At 38.5% G+C, this 26,778-nt stretch overlaps 1 protein-coding gene across 1 annotated transcript in view; it reads right to left on the minus strand.

Annotated features, from left to right (window-relative positions):
- The window catches only part of LOC104565350 (contactin-associated protein-like 2), a 971,843-nt gene that overhangs the window by 263,972 nt on the left and 681,093 nt on the right, over positions 1-26,778 (minus strand). The window contains exon 13 of the mRNA XM_088520855.1: positions 23,738-23,938. Coding sequence (XP_088376981.1) covers positions 23,738-23,938 — 201 coding nt within the window. The remainder of the gene's footprint in view (positions 1-23,737; positions 23,939-26,778) is intronic.

Raw genomic sequence — 26,778 nt, forward strand, 5'->3', positions numbered from 1 at the left:
TATGAGAATTTCAGATAAATTATTTTTTACCTAACTGCCTAAAGACAGCTGAATCCTCCTCCTGACTATCTTTCACCCTTCCCTTTGGCTTAACTGAAAGGTGCATTGACTAAAGATGACATGACTGTCAAACACCCTCTTTGTTTTCCTCTGAAATCTTCTCTGCGTACATACTCCATCATCAAAACAACAGCTACCTAGGACATTCCTAACAATGGAAGTGGGTGAAAATGAATTGCTGTGTGTACAGCCCAACAGTTCACCTGCTCGGGCTCTGGAAGGAACCCAGTCCCACACACGAAACGTTTTTCCTGCACATTTGCAACAATAAGGTTGCCAATGTTTAAATCCCTTATACGTGGCTCACCGCGCCCCACAGCGTATTATTTTCTATAGTATGTAAGTTGCTACGTCAGACTACACAGTGGTCTCCTATGGTTTTATAATGGCTTCATAATCGTTATGATAAGAAATAGTGGAAAGCGATAAAAATGACCATGCAATTCTATACCACAGTGGGACACTTAGGCATAACAGCAGATGATGTTTCCACTATGTTAAAACATATGTATTACCCTTTCATTTCTACTCCAGCTAGTAAAAATATTGACATAGTTTTTATTCACACAATTTAAATGACTGAATTATTGTGCAAGTGGGCTTCTCCTGCATGAACTTAAGGACCATTTCCCCACAGGGCTGTAATATATTTTCTGATAAATAACATAGTTGCAAATTATTATGATGCATACATTCTATAATGTGTGTGTGTGTATATATATATGTATATAAATAAAAAGCTCATATGAAGCAATTAAAAATTAACTGAGATGTCCACAATAATCGACTCAATCTTTAACCTATTAAAGCAAGTAGTCATATTTAGGACAACAAAAGCCTGGCAAGGTGGAGGAAGACAATATCCAAGCTGAATACATCCCATTTTAAACAAATATGTAATGAAATAATTGAAGGCATCAATTCACGCATATAGCCAAAGAAAGAATCCACTATGAATTGCTCACAGCCCCCACAAAAACCACTGCAATGTTAGCAGCTTCTCTCCTGCCTGAAGAGAAATAGCTGCTGTCACAGAGGGGTAACGAAGTCCCCAAGATTCACTGGTCTGGGAGATGTCAATACAGATATGGACAGTACCTCCAATCCATTCATTTAACTCACGTCCATCAGGAGACTCACAGGACTGTCAAGGTCTGACTTGTGCTGTTAATCTGGTTTATACGCAGATACCATGGATTTAATGATTAGATTTTTATTATACTTTCCAAAGGAGGTTAGGGCTCTTGCATTTTCATCCACAAGGTGAAGTCTCAGGACCTGTAATATAGACCCAGTGTGTTGCCAAAATGCTTTGCCCGAAAATTCCACTGCTAGGTGACAGATTGGAGGGAAGACAAATTACTCTTCCAAAGCTGTTTCTGCAAATCCTTGCACACTAGATCTTCATCACCACTCTACCATGGATGCATCTTTTGGCGTTTGAGCTGTACACAGCTTCCCACTATGCAACTGACTTCTGCACGCCGATGCTAGGTAGACAGGGTACCCAAAAGGCTAGCCCTCTTACTTCTAGATAACACCCAAAATCTCAAATGCAGAGGCATTACAAACTGTCCCAGTTTTTAATCACACTCCTTCCCTGTTCAAGAACCAAGATCTCAGAGAACACACACCTAAAATCCCTTTTAACTGCAAAGAAAAAAATAGAGAGCTCTGCAAGAAAGGACTCCTGTACCATGAAATAATATTTTTGCCTTGTGATAAGACAAGGGATGTAAGGTAGGATGTCTCTAGGTGCTGTATGGCACTTTCTGAGACACTAGCTTTGGGTCAGCAAGGCACAACCATCTACTAAAATACAAGCAAAGAAGGATTCCCTTTAAAGGCAATGATAGGGAATCCAGCCTTAGTGCACTGGAAATTTCTTGCTTGATAAACAAATACAAGTAACAGAAAATGCAGCAGGATCATGTTGGAGAGACCAAAGCTAATACGTGGGACTTGCATGGTCTTGTGCAGATACCCAAATGCCTTTCTAAGGGGTACCATTCCCAGCTTTGTAGCTGAGAACAAGCAGTATAGAAACATGATGAGTACCCAGTACCATACAGTGAATCAGAGGCAGGGTTGAGAGCAGAAGTCCCATTTGTTTAATTCCTGTTTCTGTTCTATAATCACTATATGCATCAAATTCCCTAGATAGGATGAGAAGCATCCTTTAAGTGACAGAAAAAAAAAAAAAAGGAAGATACATTTACAACAGAAACTTCAATATCCTATCTTTTCTTTAATGAAAGACTTACTTTCACAGACAAATTATGACAGCAGTTTGCAAATAAAACTGTGGTCTTTATTTAAACTGTAATTTCCTTTAAACAACCAAACAAAACACACTTTCAAAGGAGAAACTAAACAGCATAAAGATTCCCGATAAATATGGAAATACTGTTATCTTCAGCTACTAATAGATCCTCTAAGGAGGAGCTTCCACTTGAACATCAAGCATGTCTAATTTTAGTACTTGATTTATTTAGGATTAAGGTATGAAGGAGTTATTTTCTTGTTGGCCATGTAAAGCAAAAAACTTGCACCCATAGTTATCAGCGAACTTCACAAGCTTCATCAAACTAGGTATGGTGATGTTAGCAATACATTCAGATGTATTCTAAATACATCTATTACTAGATGTATTCTAGTAAAGTCTATTCTACTGACTTATATCTCCAGCACTGTCCTCCCAAAGAAGCACTGTCCTCTATAGATGGACGATCTAGTCTTAAAGAAGTTATACGGATAGCAATAAGCATAAGGAGTCTGAACATATTAAAGCAATTTGTATTATAACATAGAGGTTTGGCTACATACTTGGCTATGTACACATACTTGGGTATGTACAAACCTAATTATATGCAGCATTAAAGTTTTCAAAATGCATAAAGCAAAGTGACAGTTCATTTATCAAAGGAATTTAGACCACATGCAGGTTTTTACATTCATAAAAGAATACAGGAATTAAAAAGGAATCTATGCTATTGATGTCTCTGTATGATGCAGCTGTACCACTCCTATATTGTTATCTATCACTATTATAGGTTTTCAAGCTAAACGTCAAACACTTTTTATACGTCACGTCAAAACGTGACGTTAACACGTCAAAAACTTTTTATAATGTCAACTCTGTAATTATGCATGTTACATACCTGACAATTTGCTTGTGTTTTGACATGAAAATTATTAAATAACCCCCACTGTATCCCCTTTACAGTTCACAGAGTGATAGGTATTTTGTTTAAAAAAAATTAGCCAGCTGGAAGGTAAAGTATGGGCAGTGAACTACATGTGAAATAATTATTGATTTTGAAGCACTTTTTATAAAAACTACATCTATTGAATTTGCTTTTCTTCTATTTTTTTTTTAAAAAAGAACAGGGAAATAATACCATCATAACCTACTATCCGCACAGCAATGGCAAAGGACAGGATGCTAGATACAAAGAATCACCTTCGACATTTTATTGAGAGCTCTAAGATCAGATAAAGTAACAAAGCTAATATTTTCTCATTTTGCTGCAAGTATCACTATAAATTCCTAGTCTTTTTATAGATAACTGCTACTACATGTTGCGCATGTGGAACTGAAGGACTTCAGAGGTTGAGACCAAACCTTTCAGAGCCATCTATAGCTTCAGGGGCCCAGGTCTGTGCACTCAAGCTATAGCTGGTAACGAGCTTCTGAAAAACAAGTCCAAAGCACCTCAGTAGCACTCTGTATCACTCAATCATAAGTAGTACTGGACATCCCACTCAACAAATTTAAAGAGCAACTTATAAACAGTATTTTATACAAATAGGGAAATAAACTTCTCGCAGTACAGTTGTGTACAGATACAAGCGTTAACAGAAAGATACCACAGAAGCAAAGAATTTAAGAGAATTCATTAAAAGAGTAGATTTTTTTTATACCATTCCACTCTTCTATTTAGTTGGCATATGGTAACTTAAAGCTAATGAACTTGCAAAATGTACTTTCTTCCTTGGCAAGCTAATCCTTTGGGTCATTTCTTTTATTGTCTCAAAATAATTTGCTATTAATCAAGGTTAGAGAAGTGGTAGTGAATTTGATCTGGGTGAACCGTTTTCAAGGAACATATTTCTCACTGAAAAATATGGCAGTCATCTGAAATTACTCCATGCTTTGACTGAATGATCATGGGCAGCGAGAGCAAATGCTTCAACAAGTCAATAGAGGCTTTGTGCTTTGAAGCACTTGCCTTGATGCTCCAGTCCCCTCCTGCCCAAGTTTGCCACCAGCATGGGAAGTGCTCCTGCATCTTGGGTGCTACGTGCCTGCAAGGAAAGGGCCACACACAGGAAAAGTTGCCTGTGGGCTCTGGAAATGCAGCTGTGACAGGAGATCCATCACACTTCCTACAGAGGATGGGCAGGTCACTCGTTCTCCATTTCTGATGTTGCTCTTTAGAGCAGGGTCTGGATCCTGCCTGTTTCGCCTCCAGATGCCTGTACTAACTACCAGGCCACTCATTAAGGCCATTATCATCTCTGTGACTATTTGACACAAGATGTTATATACCCTGGAGAACCTCTAAGACAAAACTCTGACACAGGCTTAGCCAGTGTTGCCTTGAACTGGGGAATCTTGCAATACTTGGTTTTCTCTTTCCCAAGTCTTCTTAAACTTCGGGCAGTAGGATATTTAGTGAAAGCTTATCTTACTTATCTACCTTTATCTACCTTTTCTGTTTATCTTTTGGAATTGGCTCTAGGAGCTTAGTGAGGACTTGAGTGGGAGACAAAACCCAGTGGACGCTTAAACATTTAACATTAAATGGAATGTGAAACATTAAGAACATTTCCCTCTACAATGTATCTTTCAAGAGCTCCCTCTAGTCTTTAAAACACCTTTCAGCAACACATAAAAATCAGGTTCCCCAGACACCTGAAGGACCTTGTGCCTCTGGCTGGATGCCTCAATTTCTTCTATTAAATGAAACAAGGATGTTTCATTTAGATGAAACATCATTTAGATCATTTAGTTAGATGTCCTGTCTCCTTTTCTCATTTCTTCCATTGCTTTTAGGTTATGGCATTTCTTAATACACTAACCCAAACCCAAAATGTATCATTCCACATTCAAATATTTTGCAAGGAAAAATATGAACAGGGAAGCATTTCAGGTGAATCTAAATTGCTTTGTTCTTGATACTTAAATTTAGCTGTTAAGCTAAAAACAAATAATTTTTTAAATAAAAATCAATATGGAACTAGTTACCAACTTTCAGACCTGTAAGAAGGAAGGAAGCACTTGGATTATTTATCTGGTAGATGTATAATTTTTTATCTCAACTTTTATATTTTCTATTAATTCATACAGTATTCATAATCTCTGTTAATATTCCCACTGCCTGAAAAAATTGCATAGAAATCCCAGGAAGAAGATAAAGTTCCAGTCCTTTCAGAGTAACAAATAACCAATTATTTCTTAGAACAGAGTATATTTCTGTTTTATCTACTCCTTGAGTTCTGGTTGAGTCCTTGGTGGGAAATACCAGAATACTTAAAGGATATAGTAATTCTGGTGAAAAAAATGCTCTCCTTGTTATGAATCTTTGGCTCTAGGTCCTTCCCGTTTTTATTGGAGTTTCTCCCCTCTCTCTATCTTAATCCTTGAGATCAATAAAAACAAACCTTGCCTAAACAAGAAAGCATTTAGGATTCTCTCCTGTTCTCCTAGCATGGGGATTTTAAGCCCCTTGAAGAACATGCTTTAGCATTATTGCATTTACAGTTGTTTCAAGAATAGATTTATTAAACAAACTGTCCATATGGAAATGGCAAGGCAACCTCTAATCATCACTACAGAAACTGAAAAATTTAAGTGCATGGGCTTAATTAGAGTAGATAGTGTATCTGAAGAGTTTTTTTTTTCAAAATATATTGGCAAGTTATTAAAATATGGAAACAAGCTGAGAATATGAATTTTTGTTAGGTTACAGGGTTGGCTAACCATTGTTAATAATTTCTTGACTAGCATCCTGCTGCACTAAAGTAATAAAAGTGATAGATGAGGCTGCTGCACTGCTTCCTATTCTGCTTTGTAGTTGGTTTGGACCAAATGCCATCGCCAATAATTTGGTATCTGACTGAATACTGCGATTAGACATTTGGCACATCCCTAATAATTACACTCCTGCAGTTCATATTTGTGTGTGGGGGGAAAATCTGATTTTTACAACTAATGTCTTAATTTACAGCACAGGACCATGCTTAAACTATTTTCCAGGGCAATATTATTTGTCAAATCTTGCTATGCACAAAAAACTGGTGGAAAACATGCCTAAGAAAAATACATTTAAGACAGGAAAACATTCAGACTTGTCCACATGAAAAACATGCATGACAGCTTAGACTTATAGGAAACATAAATCACATCTGTCGAATGTGACTACAGAGAGAAGACAACTGACTGAGATCACACATTTATAGACCTGATGTCATTGTGAGATTAGCAAAGCCTTCTGCTGGTGGTCACCTTCTTGTCAAGTAAAGTTATGGATCTCTTCCTCTGTTATTTGCTGTTTTTAAAACATCACCACTTTCCTTGTACTGAGATATATGGAGATGTATTCCTTTGGTTTACACCTCCTAATATTAGTTATGAATTGATTTCAAATTGCCTAGATACAAAGACGAGTCCCTACCCTCTGCTGCACCCCTGTAACTGAACTGATGGCTGCATCTTGCATATACGTTTGGTAGCACGGTCGAGAAGCAAAGGTGGAATTAACAACACTCCTCTCTTGAAAAATAAGCAGAGTGTCTTTTCAGGTCTGTATATCCTTCCTAACTTCAATGACACCTGTTGGGACTATAACAAGAAACATTTTTTCCATCAAAGAAAATATTTTTCCCCACTGTGTGTTTTGTAATTGGTTTCATTCCTTGATTGACTTATTTTAATGAATACACCTTAAAGAAGGACTAAAAATACTGTATTTATGGAAAGGTATTCTATTACATGACTTGATATTGCACCATATTTCTAAGCTTGTCATCTTTTTTTTTTTTTTTTAATATGCTTTTTTTTTCCTGCTTAGCCATGAACACAGTTCTCAAAATATGCACTGATCTGAGGCAATGACATTGCCTGCTGATCACTGCCCCATTTAGTATTTCCTATCTTGTCATTTCCCTATAAATTACCTGCGGATGCACTCTGGGTTAAAGCACCCTTCAGCAGCAATCAACCATTTGCACGAACCCATATAAAGAACATCATTCCAACGCTTCTGGCACTATCATTAACATAAATTGCAACCTTTCTAATATCAGTTCATATTTACAGCTAACAGGATGGAGGAATTAGCCATATGTAGAGTCATTCCTGATGTAAATCTCCATACTTAATGTTATTTAAAAATCGTTTTCCAGCCATAGCATGCTGACCCATGGCTCTGGCCCAACAACAAATCCAAACAGCAATCTAGGACATTGCTATAAAATAAACTGGAAGGAAAGCCTCTATAATACAAATACTGAAATGCCAGAATGCATCAATGAATCATCTTGACTATCAAGCATTTAATATTTCACTGACAGATGGAAAAATATTAAATATGTAGACTAGATGATTCTAAGGGTAGCTGCTGTTGCAATGCTGTGGTTTTGTAGCTTCTAAAGCAGAGCGATGGTGGGAGGGGGGGAGGGGGAAATCACACCTGAATTCGCAGTCAGACAGCTGTTCTTTCACACATGGTATTACCGCTGGGATCTTTCCTCATGCCTTATAGCACTCTTTATACATTTTAGCAATCACAGGCCTTCCTAAATTGAAGCAATACCATTTTTGCTGTGTGAAGGCAGATGATCACAAAGACGACACAAAGGAAAAACAAGCAAACAAGCTCTGCAGAACTATTTCCCATGGATGCCTGTTCCCAGATTCAGTATAAGCGGGAACTGAGATTGAACAGTACACTGTGTCTAGGAACAAATAAAGGAAAATTTGTGTGATGTAAACTAAAATATAAATGCCGGCTTCTCAAGGCCAGCAGCCTCATTCTGGGATTTGGTTAACAGTCTTTCCAGACCTAAACTCATTTTCAACTGTGAAAACTCTTCAAGCACCTTAAATTCTTATGGGAGGGGTCAGAAAAATGTGTTTTTTTTTCTCTCCTCTTCATAGCAGTGATTTCAAAGCTCATATGACCCAAGTTTTCTTGCAATTATTACAAGAAAAAGGAGCTAATTATCACGGACGTCAGGCTACAACTCCTCAAAATGGGCTTACTGATAACCTTGCTAGCAAAGTGACCATGCTATGGACTCTCCGTCTTCAGATGAGCAGAGCCTCTTCGAGAAGGCCTTCACTCCACCAGAAACCTTCCAAGGATACAAAAGTTTACTTAAAAATGCCTTCTTGTTGCCAAATGCTGCAAAGCTTGAATATGAGCAGTCTCAGTGCTTCCTTCATCTTCTTTTCTTTCAGGCTCTTTGGCACTATATTTTCTGTAGTGAGGCCACCCTCTAGCCTCTCTTCAGGAAGAAGGGAAAAATAGGAGGATGACACCTGTACTGATGTTGGCAGTCCACTGATGTAGGAGGTTGTTTCACACTCCCACTGACAAGGGGATAAGAGAATTTTCACAATAAAGTGGCCCAGTTTGGTACTGGGAAAAGTGATTTGAAGATCAAAGCAACACCTTTTAAATGGACCACCCTAAATAGTGCAGCTACCTTTTCTGCACAACATCTAGCATTCACTGTGTGTGTGTATATATATTTATACTCACATATCTACACATATATGCACATAACTACACAAAGACACTTCACCATATCTCACACTCATCAGGGTGTGAATATTATTAGTTTCATGAAAGCTATTAACCTATTCCATTAGATCAGAGCGCCAATACAACACAGTCATTCTTCAAAGTGAACGTAAGAACCTTAATACTTTTGACCATTCATTTCAAAATGAGCAAATTCATTTACCCCTTTCCTGAGGGACCCCCTCACACACCATGTGCTGGGACCCTGGGAAGCGACGGTGGTAACCTCAGAGAAATCGTATTTGTGACTTAATATGCATGAGATAGGACACGCTTTCCAAAACTGCTGAAGAAAACAAATGCTTCATTAATAGGAAAAGCATTTTTATACAACTGCTAAACCCTGTAGTAATTTAAAGAACAAGCTTCCTCTCATCCCTGCTCTTATGTACATTAATATATGAAGACACTTCCTTCCCCAAACTTGAAAAATAAGCCCTAAGCTAAAAACAATAATAATAATAATAATAATAATAATAATAATAACCACCTCATCAATAAGACTTAAGTTTTGTCACAGCTCGCCATAGATGATTTCCTATATTAAAAAATATACCACTGCAATTCAATAATGAAAAATAACTCTGATAACACACACTGGAAAACAAATTACCTTACATTTTCCTTTTGAAGTTAGCACTCTAAATAAGGGTATCTTATTTCCAGTGATTTTTTGTAAGCATAAATGAAGACAGTTCCAGAAAATCTACTTCATCCAACTGTTTCTTGTATCCAAGTTCAATAATGCTCCAGCTAGAAAATGTTTTCCTCTTCATCATTGTTTCTCTTTCCCCTGCTGCATTATTGCTTGCTAAGTAGAGTCAAACAAATTACTGTCCTTCAGTCTTCAGTTCTAGACTTTCATGCAACTTACTTCACCGTTTGGGAATTTAAAATACACCTTAAAAGTTTTGGTCAGATTCTGCTCCTTTATGCATGCACAAGATAATCACTGCAGTTACTGTGGGGCACACAACATTTTAGTGGATGTATGATGTTTATAGTGATTTCAAAGCAGCTGCAAATCTGGCAGGAATTGCTCCAAAGATACTTTGGTCTCACTGAGAAGTAGAGTCTGTTCATGGTGTTTTTTCCCCCTGCATGACTACACTAAATTCATCTCCCAGACACAGTGTGAATATCACATCCTTTATTTCTGCTAGGGGCAAAATTTGTGTGTGGCTCAGCCATTGCACCTTGACTTTGATTTCTGCCCTGTCTGTCCTCTGCCCAAGCAAGATTACTTCATTTCTTGTCTTAGGTCCACGTGCCGCAGAGGGAAGCCACAGAATCGCTCTGGCCACAAGGGGCCTCACGGGGTCTCTCCTCCTCCTGCTCAAAGCAAGGTCACCACTGACTTTAGAGCAGGTTGCTCAGCACTGTGCCCAGTCAAGTCTTTAAAGGCTTCAAGGAGGGGGGTTCCACACATAGGTTCCAATGGCAGCATGCAGATCCCGTGCCTTGCATTCCTCCTCACGTTTATGAAGGTAGGTGCTACCACAGGGATGCCACATTTGGTGGGAGATAGAGTTTATACTCTGAACTCAACTGCAAAGGCTTCAGAGGGTAAGAAAGGGAACATGGAATAGCTTATTTTTCAAAACATTAAAATTGAAATGCAACTTGGTGCATAAACCAAGACCCTATGTCTCACAGGTATCCAAACATATAGGATTATTATTATTTATTTATTTATTTTTCAAAGGCATATTTGCTGCAAAGAGCAGGGAAAAATTTTCACGTCTGAACACTACTACTTCCCTTAGCACAAGACCCAGAGAAACCTATTCGTGTCCAAGCGAGAAAGTTAAGAGCAAATTTGGTGTGAAAATGCACCAAAGAGTTTAATGCAGTACCCATGCTAAAAGAGAATGGCAGTTCCTGTGAAGGAAGCCAAGAAAGACAGCCTTGACATCAGATTTATGGTATGCATTATTACCACGGATTCTCACACTTGTGCTCTTCCCCATCCAGGTTCACTTCCCTAACAGCCTCCTGATGTCCTGCAAGTATCAGAGAGCACAGTTTAGCCCCTGCACCTTAGAAGCCCACCAAGCTCACACTAGAGATGATGCAAAGATGGTTAATTCACCAGCAAACTAGGCCTGTGATTCGTTGCTTGGTACCGAAAGTCTAATGCTGTCCGACGCTGGCGGCACCTCCGTACGTGCCGGGCTCATGGGGGAGACGTTTCTGCAACATCCAATGCACCCTTCACACTGAAGCACGTCCTGTCCCAGGGTATAACGGCAACCATTTCACTTATTATTGGTATTTCTTCTTAATAACATCATTAAGAAGCGCTAGATTCATTAACAATTTTGGTAACTCGTGTCCAGCTTACTTGCAAATAAATACAAATCAAGAAGCAATGATGCAAATGCTTGAACTCAGCACAAATCTGACCACTGCCAACATTCTGCAACTTGGAACTAATCAGTACTTGTGTCAAAACATTTTCCCCTTGATAAAGCATGGACTTTGGTTGAAAAAAATACTCATTGTCAAATGCAGCACACTGTTTAAACCAAAAGCAACAGTGGTGGGGAAATCATAGCAAATGGAATCAATTGTTTCACAATCTGTAAACAAAACAATTGATTACTTATAACAATTAACAGTAAAAGGTAAAATGCATCATATAATTTGAACTGAAGTCCACTTTTTGAAAAAATAAACACATATATGTGTGAGTATATATATACACACATATTTTAAAGGATTGTTTTCCTTTTCCTGTCTTTTTTCCTTCCAACATTCAGCGTACCGAAAGCAAATGGTCCATGCAGCCATGTATCAGCTGTTGTTTTAGGAGGCTAGCAGGTTGGTCTGCTGGCAATCTCAGCTACGACAGCTGAGAAAGGTGCCAGAATTGATGATGATTGTATTACATGCAGCATTTGCCCAGTAGGAACTACACTGAGACTACCAATTCATCTTAGCTTGATAGCTGAACAGCCACACAGTAAAATAATTTTCAGACACTACTACTATTTTTTTTTTTTTCGGGGATCTGAAGTGGTTAGGTCTCGGTGAAGAACTCAGTATCACATTATTTTCAAAATTTCTTTCACATGCTACTTTTCAATTATTGAAAACAACTGCCCTACAAACCTCAAAAAAAAGATTGTTTTTTTTTTTCTTAAACCTCTTCAGTCCCAGACTGTGAATTAAATCTGTACATTCATTTAAATTAAAGTTAATACCTAAATTAATTAGCTGTCCTCAGCAGAACCCCCTAGGGAAGCTGCCAGGTGCATGTCTGAAACTATTTCACTTGGTAATTTCACATTAGGGAGTGAAGAAAAAGAATCCAATTCAAGAGCCTATAAAGAGATTTCATGTAGGGCACCCCAAAGCCAAACTCAAGGATCCATAGCCTTTTAAGGGAGCTAATCCAATTCCAAAGACCCTTTAGACAAGGATGTCTTATCCTGCCCCTTTAGATGTCTGCAGGAGTGAAACATGGCAGCGTGAAGAACTTTATCAAGTCCTTCATTGATCAAAAGATGTCGGGGTTTCAGGTACCCTAGAAGTTGTACGGCTTTTTCTATGAAATTTCTTCCTCTAAATTTCTCCCACGTGAAAGCAACTTCATATCTTTATTCCTTGAGTTGAGGGCATGCTCAGACACGCAATGCTATTTTGTCCCTTTTTCCAACCTATAATTTGTTTTGTATTTTCAAAACTTCAAACTTCAAAACTTCAAACTTCATTTTTAAAAACACAGAATGACATATTAAAGCTAATCAAAAACTGAAAGTTATTTAAGTGGCAAAGCAGCTTTTCATTATTCTACCGACTTCATTGAAGTTGCGCTAGTTGTAGTTTTAAACAAAGTTTAACGCTGAAGTACTGTGCAGTTTTCCCAACTGCCTAAAGCTATTCAGCTATTCAATATCTAAGACCTTACACATTTTTCTGCATGTCTGTACTTTCTAGAAAGCTTCCAGAGCACAGTGGTCTTTTTTTTAACTTCTGAATACCCAGCTAATATTATCACATTAGCTGCAATTAAACCAACTCCAGGTTGAGACCAAAGTGAATAAACTCAAAACAATCCCATCAGTACATTTTCATTGGCTGGCATGGGTCTTTCAGTTACTGTATAAACAGTGATCTGCATTCCCCACATTCCACATATTGCGCTGCTACCCCTTCCCCGGGCAGCTTTCAGATTCCACAGTCTCTCCACAGTACCACAGCTGCACCGCCTGATCTTCACCTGCTAAACGATGATCCTCTCTCATTGCCACTTATGTCCACTAAAACTTTGACCCTCTTCTAAAGGATTTGAAAGAGGTTTCAAAAATAGTGAACAAACAAACCCACACAGGTATAAGGAACCTCAGTATTATTGAGTGAATCTTGTGGGAAATAAAGCAAGTTCGTTAGGATGCAGCATGTACACATCTGGCAAGGCTTCCAGGGCAGTCTCAGATGAAATGTTTACTTTTGCATTGGGATTTAGATTTCACCAAGAACGGTACTTACAGGTCACACTGCAGTGCACTTGAGGAAACTTGTTTCACAGGGAAGTTTTTCAATAGAAATGATTTTCATTTTCTGATCAAAGTTCCACTCAAAACTATGGTCATAAAACTACGAAACCCAAAATGAAAACTGCCTCTCTCTAAGAATATATGACATTTCAAGAAACAAGTTTCACTGCCAATTTTATATATATATATATACACACATACACACACACATATAAAACTAAAAAAAAAAAATAGAAAAGATAGTCAGATCTGTTTGAAAACCCTAATAATAGGAAAACATGAAAGTATGAGGAGAAAAATATGAAATAAATTTGTTAGATGAATATTATTTATAGAAAGAACTCTGCATAATGAAGCAAGAGACAAGGCATTTCCGTTAAATGTTAAAATGACCGATTTGTGTAAATATTATATCCTCTGGGCAATGAAGCTGAGGTCTCCTGGGGTACTCCACAGCCCTGATCTTCAGAACCCTGACTGCAAGGAAAGGCTGCTCTCCGAGTCCTTTCTGGACCTTCTCCATTCCCATTAGGGAAACCTATCCCATTCACCACAGCTCCCTCCTGTCCACATCCACTCAAGACAGGCCCCGGCTGTAGTTGGAGATAAGGACTCTGAGAAGCAATGCCTGCCCTGCTCTGAAAACTCACTCTATCTGTCCCTGAATTTCCAACCATTGAGTATTGGTATGTGAGAAGTATTCATTTTGATTAAAATCAGATTTTATAAAGCGTATCTTAAAATGACAAAGAGTTCAGGGCGGCTGTATGCAGGGAAACTAGGATAGGGGAGGGAATTATGAAGCTGGAAAATGACAACTTTAAGATACACCAACCCCCCCCTTCTTTTTTTTTAACTGACAAAAGACAGTGTGTTATAAAAGAGCAGCTAAAAAACTGCTCACCCCTATTCTCTGTGAAGGATATTGACTATCAGCCTGATTACAGGGGATAGGAAGCAGTTCAGACCTCAGCCAGACCCAACTACCCATGCTGCAGTGCAGCTAACCTGGGGGAAGCCCCAGAGAATATCCTGCAGCAGGACAGGAGAAGTTGTTTTTAGATTTGTCCTGATCACCCTTGTCTACTGGAGATTTTGTCAGTCGGAAGCATTGCTATTTTCCAGCAGCTGGCAAAGAGGAGGATCTACTCTATCATCATTCCTCAGTCACAGCTCTGAGCCGAGGTTGCAAAGTGTGGCAGAAAGAAAGAGCAAGAAACCTTTAACAGCCTGAACTGACAGGCTTTGTTCTTGTTGTTGCTGTGAGAATCCAGAGGGGCAGTGAATTCTTAATGAAAAGGTATATAATAAAAGGATTACCGGACTTTTCATGACGTTCAAAAAAACCCAAACCCACAAACCTGTTTTCTTTCTCTAAGCATTCGTTCAAAAGCTAGTTGCACTACTTCGAATAAAAATGAAGTCTTGACAACAGTAGCATTATAAACATCATCGACTTTGGAACTGCTCATTATTGTACTTGTGTTAGACCCAGCTTACTTATGTATTTACAAAAGGCTAACAGCCAGCCCACAGATGGCACGCTGCTCTACACCAAATGTTCCGGCATGATGGGTGGCTGGATGATCTTCCTGCTATCCAAATGCCACTGTACAATAAGGAATCTGCATGTGAATCCAATAAACCTGGACATGGTGATGCTGAATGCAAACACAGCGCAATTACCTACACACTTCACAGTGAAGTATCTGGGAGCATTCACTTGTGCTGCTTGAATAAGGAACCAAGCAGATGGTGGAGGACAAGCCGCTATGAGAGTGAAACCTCAGCTTGATCACAGCACAGAAAAGATTTGGTTTTTGACGCAGACTTGCCCAGTTTCCACACATCACTTTGGGCTTCCTCTGTGCTCACAAAGTCTGGCTGCCATCACAGCTCTTTCCTACTTGCACGTTGTTTTGAACAACAGAGGCGGTTGTTGGGATGATGGCTGCAGATGAAGGTGCAGAGCTAATCAGAGCCCAGACTCCTCTGGGTCAGTGAGATTAAGCCAGCTCAGCAAAGGTGTTTTTGGTTTGGTGAGATCAAGCTTAGCACAAATAAGTTTGATCTGCATCGATCACTAGATTGCGGTCAGCAATTCTCTGAATTCCTCGAGACCGTTATGTTCAAACAGACTCTATGGAGAAATCCTTTAAAAAACAAACAAACAAAAGCCTCAACAAAAACAAGAAAATATCCAAAGAAAGCAAAAATCAAACAGCAAAACTCTCATTATGTCCCACTCCCTCGTATGTGGAGATTTTGTTAAGCTATTTTTGGCTCTGTGGGTGTAAAGCAGCACTGTGCTGCAGAGTATTACCACAGATGAATTATCTTATATATCTGTCAATTCTGGGGGGCTGCTTGCAATTTCAGATTTTCTGGGAAATAAATTGGTATCTCTTCCAAACAGTCCTGCTACTTGATGTAGTGCTTTCAAAAACTGATGAAAACAGAATCCATGCCACAGGGGAGAGAGCATTAAGGGGAGCTTTGATCTGTTACTTCTACATCATTCAAGAGTAACACCACTGTAAATATTATTTAGATTTTGTAAATATTATTTTAGATTTTACAAACACATACAGGAAGTCAGAATGACACAAATACAGACACAATTCAACAAAGAGAAATGACTAATGGGGAAAGACAAAAAATAGCTTGTGAGATAGACTGACACCAGCAGAAAGCTTCATGTGCTGGGAAAAAATATTCCATTTAGCAGCACATCATGTTCCAAAATTCAGACATTCTTCTTAAACTTGCAATAGCTTCATTACAGGTATTCATCAGCTACACCAATGCTTTGATAGATCCGACTTTCTAAAACTAGCTTGGCAGATACTAAACATGTCATGAAATGGGGAGGTGGTAAGAGACATCTTAAAAGTTACAAGCAGCTATTGCACACCTGCAGCTTAAAAAAAAAAAAATCATCGTTGTCGCCGTAGGCGCTGTTGCAATGCACAGCATCCTAAGCTGCCTCTAAAACCCCACTTTACTTATGGAGCACATGTTTTGTGGAGGCCCTGCTGACTACCAAAGCATGCCAGGGTAGGCTTGCATTAGAAAGCAGGATAAATCTTCTCTAGTGTAACTGAGATAGAAGCGTGTACTAACCAGCTGCCACTTTGTGAAATGCATTACACTTTAGCGGCTAAGCTGGTAGCTGATTTGAAATCTTTAGCTCCTGCTTGCAAAATGCTTGTCTGCATTTCAGCCTTCTGCAGCTCGCTAGAGGCTCTGTCTTTGTAGAATCATGGAAGCATAGAATGCTTAAGGTTGGAAGGGACCTCTAGAGGTCATCTAGTCCAATCCCCCTCATCACACCTGCCGACAAATGCCAAGATCTGAACGTTAATTTCCTCCAGTACATGCAGTAAGCATCTTACGGTGCTTTTTGGGTTTCATTTTTTATCTGCAAAACCACTTTTTTTTTTTTTTTCAGAAAACATATTTATCAATTTTTCTATTCCTACTAATCAAGAAAAAAAAAATTTCCCACTTGATATTGCAAAAATTAAAGATCCCATCATTCATTTCTTTCTGATAACATCAAATTCCATAAAATAGTAATTATTGTCCAAATACCTTTTCAGTAAATTATGCCCATCTTAAAAATGTTCACCTTTTCATACTAAGTAGGCAATACGATCTCATAAAACACAGCATTTCAAAAGATGCATCCAAAAATGATTTTGTTCAAGTAATTCTTTCTAAATAAGTGAGTGGAGGTCATCTCCTTTTACACAAATTCTCAAATTCTTGTATTTCTCACAACATATCTCTCGGACATATTTCCACAAGGAAATCTCAAGGTACCTACAGTTTATGCCATAAATACACAAGTACACAATAACAAACTCCTCTCTTCCAAACTGTAACAACAGCAAGATTAATCTGGATTTAAAACGTGCTGCATTTTTGTACATTCATTTTAGCCTTTAGTAAAATTCCCTTATCATACACATTCCTAGGAAGCATTGGCTGATCTAAGTTAGACACTCTTTTAACATTAATAAATGTATTCACCTACATATCTCATCTAATGATTCAGCTCTTAGGTTTGAAAAGCAAGCAGACAAAATGTGAAATTATAGAAGAGGATTCATGGAGAAAAGAATCTATATTACAAGGAAGAGGGAGAAAAAGCAGGCAAAAATGAATGTGAAATTATTCACAAGGTGAAAAGGGGAAAAGAGGTTAGTGTTTCAGGCTCTCAACTTGAGAGACAATGCAGAAGAAAAGAAACATTTAAATAGACTAATTTTACAAAAGGGATAGAACACAGACAATGAAGCATATTGAGAAAAAAAAACACATGTTCCTAGGAATAGAGATAATTTGCGTTGTTCATACCTCAAATTGCCACACTTCTGTGTCACCCATATCTGCTCTTGAGCCTGTATGCATTTGGCATCGTTCCCAAAGTTCACCTCATGGAACATGTATGACAGGGCGGGATCCGATGATGTTAATAGCAACAGAAAGCAGCGATTACAAAGTGGTTCCAGTATTTTCAAAGATCAAACCTTAACTGAAGGCTGGCTAAAACTTTACGAGAGGTAGGGGAGGCTTTTCAAAGGTAAAACGGTAAACAAGACAGCTCAGTGGCCCAGCCAGGTGGGCTGGGAAAGCTCAGGTTACAATTTAAGAGACCCTAACTTTGACCTTCTGGTAGTCTGTACAAGGTGCTGCCTCGAGAAATGAAGCAGTGCCATCTCATCCATAAGAGCAGGGCAAGCAGTCCTGTAGCTCACTGTTTTCCAGTTCAGTCTTATAAAGCAACACAGGGCAATAAAGGGGTATTAGAGCCCAATCTCTTGACTCTCATATTTGCTCCATTGGACAGCACTCCTTTCTCTTAATTATATACATTTATTCATATTGCTTATGCAATTGTGACATTTATTCATGACAGAGATCTATTTAAGGAAAAGGCAAAGAAAAAAAAGGTATTTTCACTATATATTTTTTAGAAAAGAAAAAAAAGAATGCAAGCACATTAGTATATGAGTGAAAAATTCTTGTTCATGAAATTCTTCATACACATGACAATATACTGTCTTGCTACATTGTTCTTTGAGAAATTAATATACTAAGCTGATTCTGTCCTTCACCAAGCAGGATGATTTTCCCCAGAAGGAACAGGGTTCATGAAGCAACAATGTCTGTGGACTCACCTCTGTGAAAGCAGCAAGTTTTGAATGACTTTGAAGATAGATTTTATACAGTAGGCTTCAGTATAAATAGTGTGGTAATGATTATTTCTTAAAAGAAAAGGGAGGACAGCAAATATAGTGAATCTCTTCGCATAACAAGCAGAGAACATTTATAGAGAGAATGAGTATGAGCAACAGCTCTTGGAACTGTCTGCTGTAACTGCGAAGTTACAACTTAAGCATCCCACTTTTTCTTAAAAAGAAATTAGCACTCACAGCAGCACAGTTAGGCTCTCCATAATGGGTTTCTAAAATTCACAGAACTGCTAGCAGCTACAATTATGTCTAACAAAAAAAGCAAAACACAAGGTAGGCTCTTTCACTCTATGCTAGTGGATCACATCTAATTCCTAGACAACAGTGAAGATTGACTTCAGAAATTAGCAAAATGAACTCGCTAGCTGAAAGCATTAAGCATGAAGGGCAAGTGAAGAAGGTGAAGGGTCTTAGTATTTAAAAACCTAAATGGAAGAACTAAGGGATGAGCAAAGGGGCAGAGTGAAATGAAGACAAGAGAGAAGGGCATATGAAAAACAGACTGTAAAGGAGGACCTCTTTATGAATGAGGAAAGTCCAGAAGCCCATTCATATTTCACCAGAAATGAGTCAGTCTGCTTTGGTTCTATAGCAGCTGTTTCATTTCTATAGCAATATGACAAGAATTACACAATTAAAGTCTCCAAAAGTCATTGATTTCCACTTACAGAGTAAGAGAATGTAGATCACAGTAGCTGATAAGGACATGGGTCCCAGCTTGTGCTTGAAAAAAAAATCACTGGAAAGTAAAATCCGTTTTACTAGAACAATGATAGAAGAGCTGGTCAAATGATAAGATTCTTAAGGGTGGAGAGGATGGGTGAAACATGGGGGCTTTATTTCTGAAAGCGTATAAATAGTTGAAGGCGGAGGTCTGAGCTAGTTTAGGAGCAGCTCCAATTTATCATCGCAGGACAGCAAAAATCCCACTCCTCTGTTGGACTCCTCCTGACAAGCTCTTGTTAAGCAGGAGTTATATCTGTAACTAGCATTCCAGTTCAGTTAGCTTCTAAAGGTGAGCAGATTTAGGTACAAAATTCTTATTTGGATGCCTTATATATATATATAGCATATATATATATATATATAGCATATATATATATATATATACACACATGCATATAGCAATACTTAACTTGTTTTTTGTCTCAGTCTACCATAAATCTTACTTAATACTTTATTACAATTCCCTTATTGTAACTGAAACAAATTAAATTTCTGTTCTATCTATTAGAAAAAGATACTCCTGAATTCTTGAAGCTACTGTCTCTTTTCCCTCAAATAAAACAGGTATGAAGCTGTAATTCATGTACTGCCATAACTCTGCTTTATGCTGTTCGTATGCTGCCTGCAGGCATCGCTTTTTTTTCCTGCATAGTGAACAGGAACAGCACTGGAACACAACACCAGCGGATTTTGCTCTGTTTGCTGCGCCTGTGCTTTCAGTTCCTACACTCTGGCTCTGAGGAATGACAGACTCGCAGATGACCTGATCACGGCAGCCCTCTTCCCTTTGTACTCTTTGCCCCAGGATGAAGGAAGGGGTTCTCCAACCATCACGCTCTTCCCTCTGCCTCAGTGGCCCATGGAAAACCTCACACCGAAGAAGCCACAGGCAGGTGGTTTTGGGAAGTCAAAAGGCAACAGTGGATGAAGATATCTAATTTTATTAAACTACATTCTGCATTATATTAGTATACTGCATTGCTGTTCTGCATATTACTATGCTTCTTATAGCAAAGGAACAAAGTTTCCCCTTACAGAGTACATCAGCGATTCCATACCCTGCTTTGCCTACTTCTCCAATGTGAACAAGAACATGCTTCCACCTCCAGGCTGCCGTTTGGAAGAGAGGGAATGTCCCGCACAACTGAGCAGTGCATGTGCATCAAGCACTTGAGAAACACTCGCTTTCTGTACATCCTCACAGACAAAGGTATCGTCATCTATTCAAAATCAAAATCTCTAAGGAAACGAGAAGATATGATATCAGAAATGTAAATTTAAAAGAGCAAAACAAACCAAAACAATCTGGTGTTTATTTTATTGCAAATTTACATATACATACACACTACTATTAAACTGGAATTATAGTCCATGAGCTTACGATTTCATTCACATATTTACAATAGTAGTTACTTGTAATGCCAAGATCAAGCCTCTATGATGCTAATAACTGTCTATTCACAAAGCGGTTTGCATTCTAAAAACCTTATCTAAATAGGCAACACAAAGAAAAATAAGTATCATCTCCACATTAACTGAACTGAAAAAAGAAGGAAAAACAAAAGAAAAAATGGAAAAAAAGTCCGTAAAGTCACAGAGAAATTTGTATCAGAGTTGGGAACTGAACACACTTGTCAATATTTAGTTACTTCATGGCATGCAGTGAATGCAGCATGAATTGTACCCACTGTGGGCTCTCTGAAAACAGCTCCTCCAGAAGTACATAGTGTACCTGTAGTTTTATTGCTTGCTATCTGTAATAAGAGCTTGGTTCATTTTCAGCACCAATGTTTGGTTTCATGCTCTCTTCAGGTAGAAAGCTACCTGGATATTTTACTGGGTTAAAAAAACAAAAACAAAGCAACCTGGACACGAAGGAATAGATAGCCGAGCCTAAAGCCACAAGTGCTCTGTTTGGGGAGGCTGCTGACTCTGTGCTGCTCTCAAAGCACTTGACAATGAGAAATCTTTGACCGCTCTGCTCACAGCCAAAAACGCTCCACAACAAAACATTTCAATAATATGAAGGCTTTTCTAAACTACAGCATTGTGCTGCAGTCTCCCCCTAAATGTAGCAAACCATCTAGTTATTATTAGCAGCAAAGCATACCTTATTCCAATTGCATATACCCTTACTAGCTTGTCAGGAAACGCAGGCTCAAAGCAGCACGGGTTCACTGATGGTCAGGTAATTACACGTCATTTATAAATCAACAAACTGTTTCAGTCTTGATTTGGTTTAAATTGTGTTAACTGAGCTTGTTTCTCCTAGAGAAGGAATCACGTTGTATGTGTCAAGCTCAAAGAGCAAAATGGTGAAAGCACTGGATTCTTGTACTGCCTTCTCAGCTTTCTTTATCTCTTTGAAGCAACTTAAAAGCACTGGAGAACCAACCTCTTCTCAGTGGTTATCTACTCTGAAAGCTGGAAAGAAAAAAGTTCTTTCCTAGAGAAGCATCTGTAGTCAAGGCCACAAATGCTGTCCTGCTTCCCTAAAGTCTATAGGGGTTTGCTACTGGCTTCAACAAATGCAGGATCCCACCACCTGAGCAATGCAAAACACCTGTTTTTGGGGGCTCTTCCCCCCCCCCCCCACCTTTTCTTCCTATAGGTCCCATACTGCAGGGATCTGCAGAGAAAGCTCTCTGTCAGGAGAAGCCACACAAGTGCTTGGACCTGTGCCCCAGGATGAGTATGATGTCAAAACCTATTTAGCAAATAAAGCAGTACACCGGTAGGAGACAGAGAGAGAGAAAAGATGAAGGAAAAGGTAGTTTCTTAGCTTAGAAATCACCAATTAAAGCCAAAAAGGGAAAACTGAGAAGATAAAACACACCAGCCTTTCTCCTACTTTAAAAATAAATCACTGCTGTATTGTAGGTAGAAACCACTGCTAGTGTTATTCAAACAATGCATCTATTTTATGAGGATAAAAAGACACACCGAAATGTACCTTTGGTCCTGAAATGACAATGTTACACGTTTAAAGAGGGAGAATCTAACCCTGTAATCCACATTTTTTTTTTCTGAATGAATATTATGTACATTATGCTCTGAAAGAACATGAATGAACATTATTTTCAGCTCATGTGCCCAGGTCCAAGTAAACTTCTGAAGCACGTGTGAACTTGTATCATCAGGAGAACATACTCACAACACTCCTGGTTATGAACATGGTTCAGGATCCTATATATTAAGGCCCAAGAAAGAAGAGATTACTTTCCTCTCTGCACAGTTTCTTTGCCTATGCTAAATTAAGCAAAATAATAACAACAGAGACAAACCATGCATTAGAAGTAGTTCAAAAACAGCAGGGAGGAGGGAGAGGAATAAAGAGCAATACAACATCTATTAACTAACGGAATACTTATGGAAATCAGGATAAGATGCACATGCATGCCAAATGAACTCTTATCTACTCCACCATAAGAAATATACCAAAATGAATTCATGAGGGCAAGCAGCTTCAAGTACAGGATACCACTCTTAAGTATCCAGCCACTAGGTTCCTCTAAAATGTGTTTTAATTGTGCCAATCAAAATGAATTCATTTTGCAATCACACTGTTAGAGACTTCCACTTATACTTCAGTCTTAGTCAAGTACTATTGAAGAGTTATTTAACACTGAATGTTATCACACAATTAGCATACATAAAATATTTTAACTGCATATTAAAAGGATCTCTAAAATGAATTCCTTTCTTATATGTGAGTGATTCTGTAGACAATCCTTAGCAACAACTGATACTTTTGTTCTTATTACTTATAAGTCAGACTTGTCAAGAAAGCACAGTCAGCATAGCTAGAACAGAGCTACACAACAACACAAGAAACGTGCAGTGAATCTGCCTGTAGCCCCTGGCATATCATCTTTCTGACGTAACCACGCTGTAGACCATGCCGACTTCTGCAGCACAGAAGGCATCAGATGACCCACAAATGCTCCATGTTGAAGCAACTGTTCCAGAAATACTGTAAGGACAAAGTTTTCAATCCTCCTCCAGGGCTCCAAATGATTATAACATCATGACACACAGACACACACGGGATCCAGGCCAAAGCAGCTTTTCATAATCTCTATCAATCAAACTTTCAAAGACATCCTGTTTACCAAAACCCTTCTGCTTTAAAGAGCATCACATCTGAGAGAAAAATCCATGGACCTGTCACATTACTCCATAACTTGCAAAATGGCAACATTTCCTAATAAGATATTTTCCTCTTTATTTTCATGTATTTACCTCTTCCTGAGCTTTAATGAAGCAGGATTAGAAAATGCATTCACTGAGTGGTCTAATGGCAATACCTGCCAACTAGTTTAGATCATTAGCTCATTAAAAACACATATTTAATTTATGTCCAATCTCTTCCTACCTGGTGTGTTCAGCAGCCGGGACATCTTGCAAGAGTAGGAGATAAACTGCTCACAGTACTCAGCGCTACTGGTGATGGCAGAAATCTGGTCCATAGTTGCGCTGTAGTTGAGCTGCAGCACAGATAATTTCTCTGGGCTGTTGCCTCCCACAGATGTCTGCATTTGCAGGTCATGATATACAGTTGTCCATACTTTATCCTCTAAAAGGAAGAGGGGAAAAAAGACAAGACAAAAATAACTAGACAACAGTGAAAGGAAATTAAAATAAAATTTGACCCTTGACAAATGGTGAAAAAGATCTGCAATGGAATTTGTGAGTGAGAGGTGGGGAAGAAGGGCTTGCATGCATACAGTCATCAGAGGACATTCTTGACCAAAAATATTCCAACAACTTGCCACAGACTGATAAAAAGATGAAACTTTAGTTGTCTTTGTGGTCTTGATAACCAAAATGCTGCTTGCTTTTTAAAGGATGCTATCCTTTGCTTCTGTAAGGAGACTTCCTTAAATGACCAATAATAACAATAACTTGTGGAACTAATAAGGATTAGCTTGGATCAGAAATCAATTAAGAAGACAACAAGGCAGATGCTATAAAGGCTTAAGGACTTCCTTTGAGGAAAATCCAGCATGTAGTATGACGCTGGGAGCTGGAGGGCAGCAGTGCTTTGTGATATTGCAATATTAGATACTCCAAATTCTAATGTGTTTATATCATTTACCGCTTAATACTAATGTATTTTATTAATATACACACCAGTAAAGGTTTTTCACATTTTTGATCATTGCACCAATCATTGCAACTTAATATTTTACAGTAGAAGGGCTAAACAACCCAAGTTGATGGCCAACTTCTGGTTAGAGTATGGATCTTAAGGCACAACTTAATAGGAGACAATGGAAATATAAAAGCTTCAGTACAGGTGTGAAAAAGAGATAAGGAGGGAGAAAGCTGTTCTAGTTTTTGGTATTGAGAAATAAAGCACGATAGGCTGAATCTCACAGCCTTTGCACAGCTTATTGCACATACAAAAGGAGCACAAACACCCACCATAAAACAGGGACTGTATTTGTTATTTTGCTTTAAACTACTAAGTAGCGTGTCCCTAGAAAAAGCCTTACTATGACCCCTTCGTTGGTATTTACCGGAAGAGATTTACAGTGAGAGACCATAATAACGAATCAATGCATCCCTCTGGCTGGAAGATTTGTGGAAGCTGAAATGCAGTTTAGAAAGGAAATAAAGAAAAGGAACACAGAAATTTTCCCGTGCTAGACCATTCATTATCTTTCCTCAGATGGATGTTTCACAGAACTAAAATATAAAAATAATTACTTAAAAGAGACATAGGCTTTTAGAATCAAACTATGCAGATTCAGTCATTGTTAACGATGTTGCCTTTCTCTGTGAACACTATTCTCTGGCTTGGGTATAATGAATGTGTCATTTAACTCAAGCTGATCAGTTAACAGTGTAAAAGCACTATCCCAGCTGATACTGGCTAGTTCATAGGGTGCATCTCAAATAGCCAAAGAGCTCAAACTTCCTCCATACTAGTTTTAGGGGCTGAGAGTAAATAAAAACTGAGAATATTCTCTTCTGTTGTACAGATTGTGTCCCTTAGCACATTAGCTTAGAGCTTCCTAGAAATGTATAACATATTGTCAGCAATATTTATTGTGTATAATCCTCCCACATTTTTAAAGGTATTTTTTAATTATTTAATTCTCTTTCTGCTGTTTTATATACCTTTCCTACTTAAAGTCAAACTTTTATTTGATCTGTACTTTAAGGCAAAACCTTAGAAATGTGTCAGAGTCTATTGCAGGGCCCTGCACTGGCTTGCACAGCACCTCACTTTATTGGCTCAGCCACCCTCACCTCCGCCCCGGGTACCTCACTGGCTTCTGGAAAGCAGCACTGCTGACCACAGTTGTCCTTTCAGAGGCACACAGAGGAAAACTTGTCATGCTGCTACCTTTGCCGCATCCATCACAGACACTGACTTTATTCTCCAGGGAGATCAGTTGGCACTTTCAAAGAATACTAATTCACCTAACAGATGTGCTTTACAGTAGTGAGAGACCTGTGAGGGGGTGCAGAGCAGTATGTTCTCAACTCATCTATGTAAATCTCACCCCTCTTAATGGGAGTCTCTGCCTAATCCCAAAATTTACAGCCAAATCCTGCACTTCAATATGCTAACTCTATGAAAACACTTTGACAAATCAGGCACACTCAAAAGTACTTCAGTATTTTTTCACCAAAATTCACAGAAATAATTTTACACGCATGAAAGCTTTCAGTATGTTTCACAGCCAAGTTATCTTTCCTTGTCATGATTACTCTTATAGTCAGGACTCTGCTCTCTTAATTTTTTTCCAGTCTTAATTTTCAGCACCTCGTGTCAGTCTATTTTCGATTACATGGAATCATGTGGACCCATGTGTTTGTAACTGATATGGTGCAAGCCTTGCTAATCAAACGCTCAGAGATAAGGTAAGCAGAGCAGGCGGATCCTCCACAGGGAGTGCACATCACTAGCCAAATAAGATGGAATTCAGCAGGTGGTGCAAGATGGTTATTATTTTAATATTCATAACTTTCATCCAAAGCTCTGTATGAAACAATGCTATTCTTCTACTTAAGAAAAATAAATAAAGGAAAAAGGAAAAAGGAAAAAGGAAAAAGGAAAAAGGAAAAAGGAAAAGAAAAAGAAAAAGAAAAGGGGCAGTGGCAGGGGAAGAAAAAGAATCTTTATTTCTCCACTGCTTTAATCCCACTCCAAAGCACTAAGATTTCAGCTCTCACCTACCAAGCTGCATACAGAATTCAACAGGGTTTTGTTGAAAGCCAGAGATGGATTCTTTTACAGCTTTATTCTGAGGAAAGTAGAGAACTAGGTTATACATTCGCTGACAAGAATGTCTCATTTTTGGCAGGAAGTACCTTGCATGTAAGAACTCTAAGTGTCCTAATACACGCCTTACAGACACAGGAGGCACCTCAATTTAGCTTTCTGAGCCTGCAGAGGCTCCT

This window comes from Tinamus guttatus, unplaced genomic scaffold, assembly GCF_059628265.1.
Source record: "Tinamus guttatus ecotype Peru unplaced genomic scaffold, ASM5962826v1 Tinamus_guttatus_pri_ptg000104l, whole genome shotgun sequence".
Taxonomy (NCBI): domain Eukaryota; kingdom Metazoa; phylum Chordata; class Aves; order Tinamiformes; family Tinamidae; genus Tinamus; species Tinamus guttatus.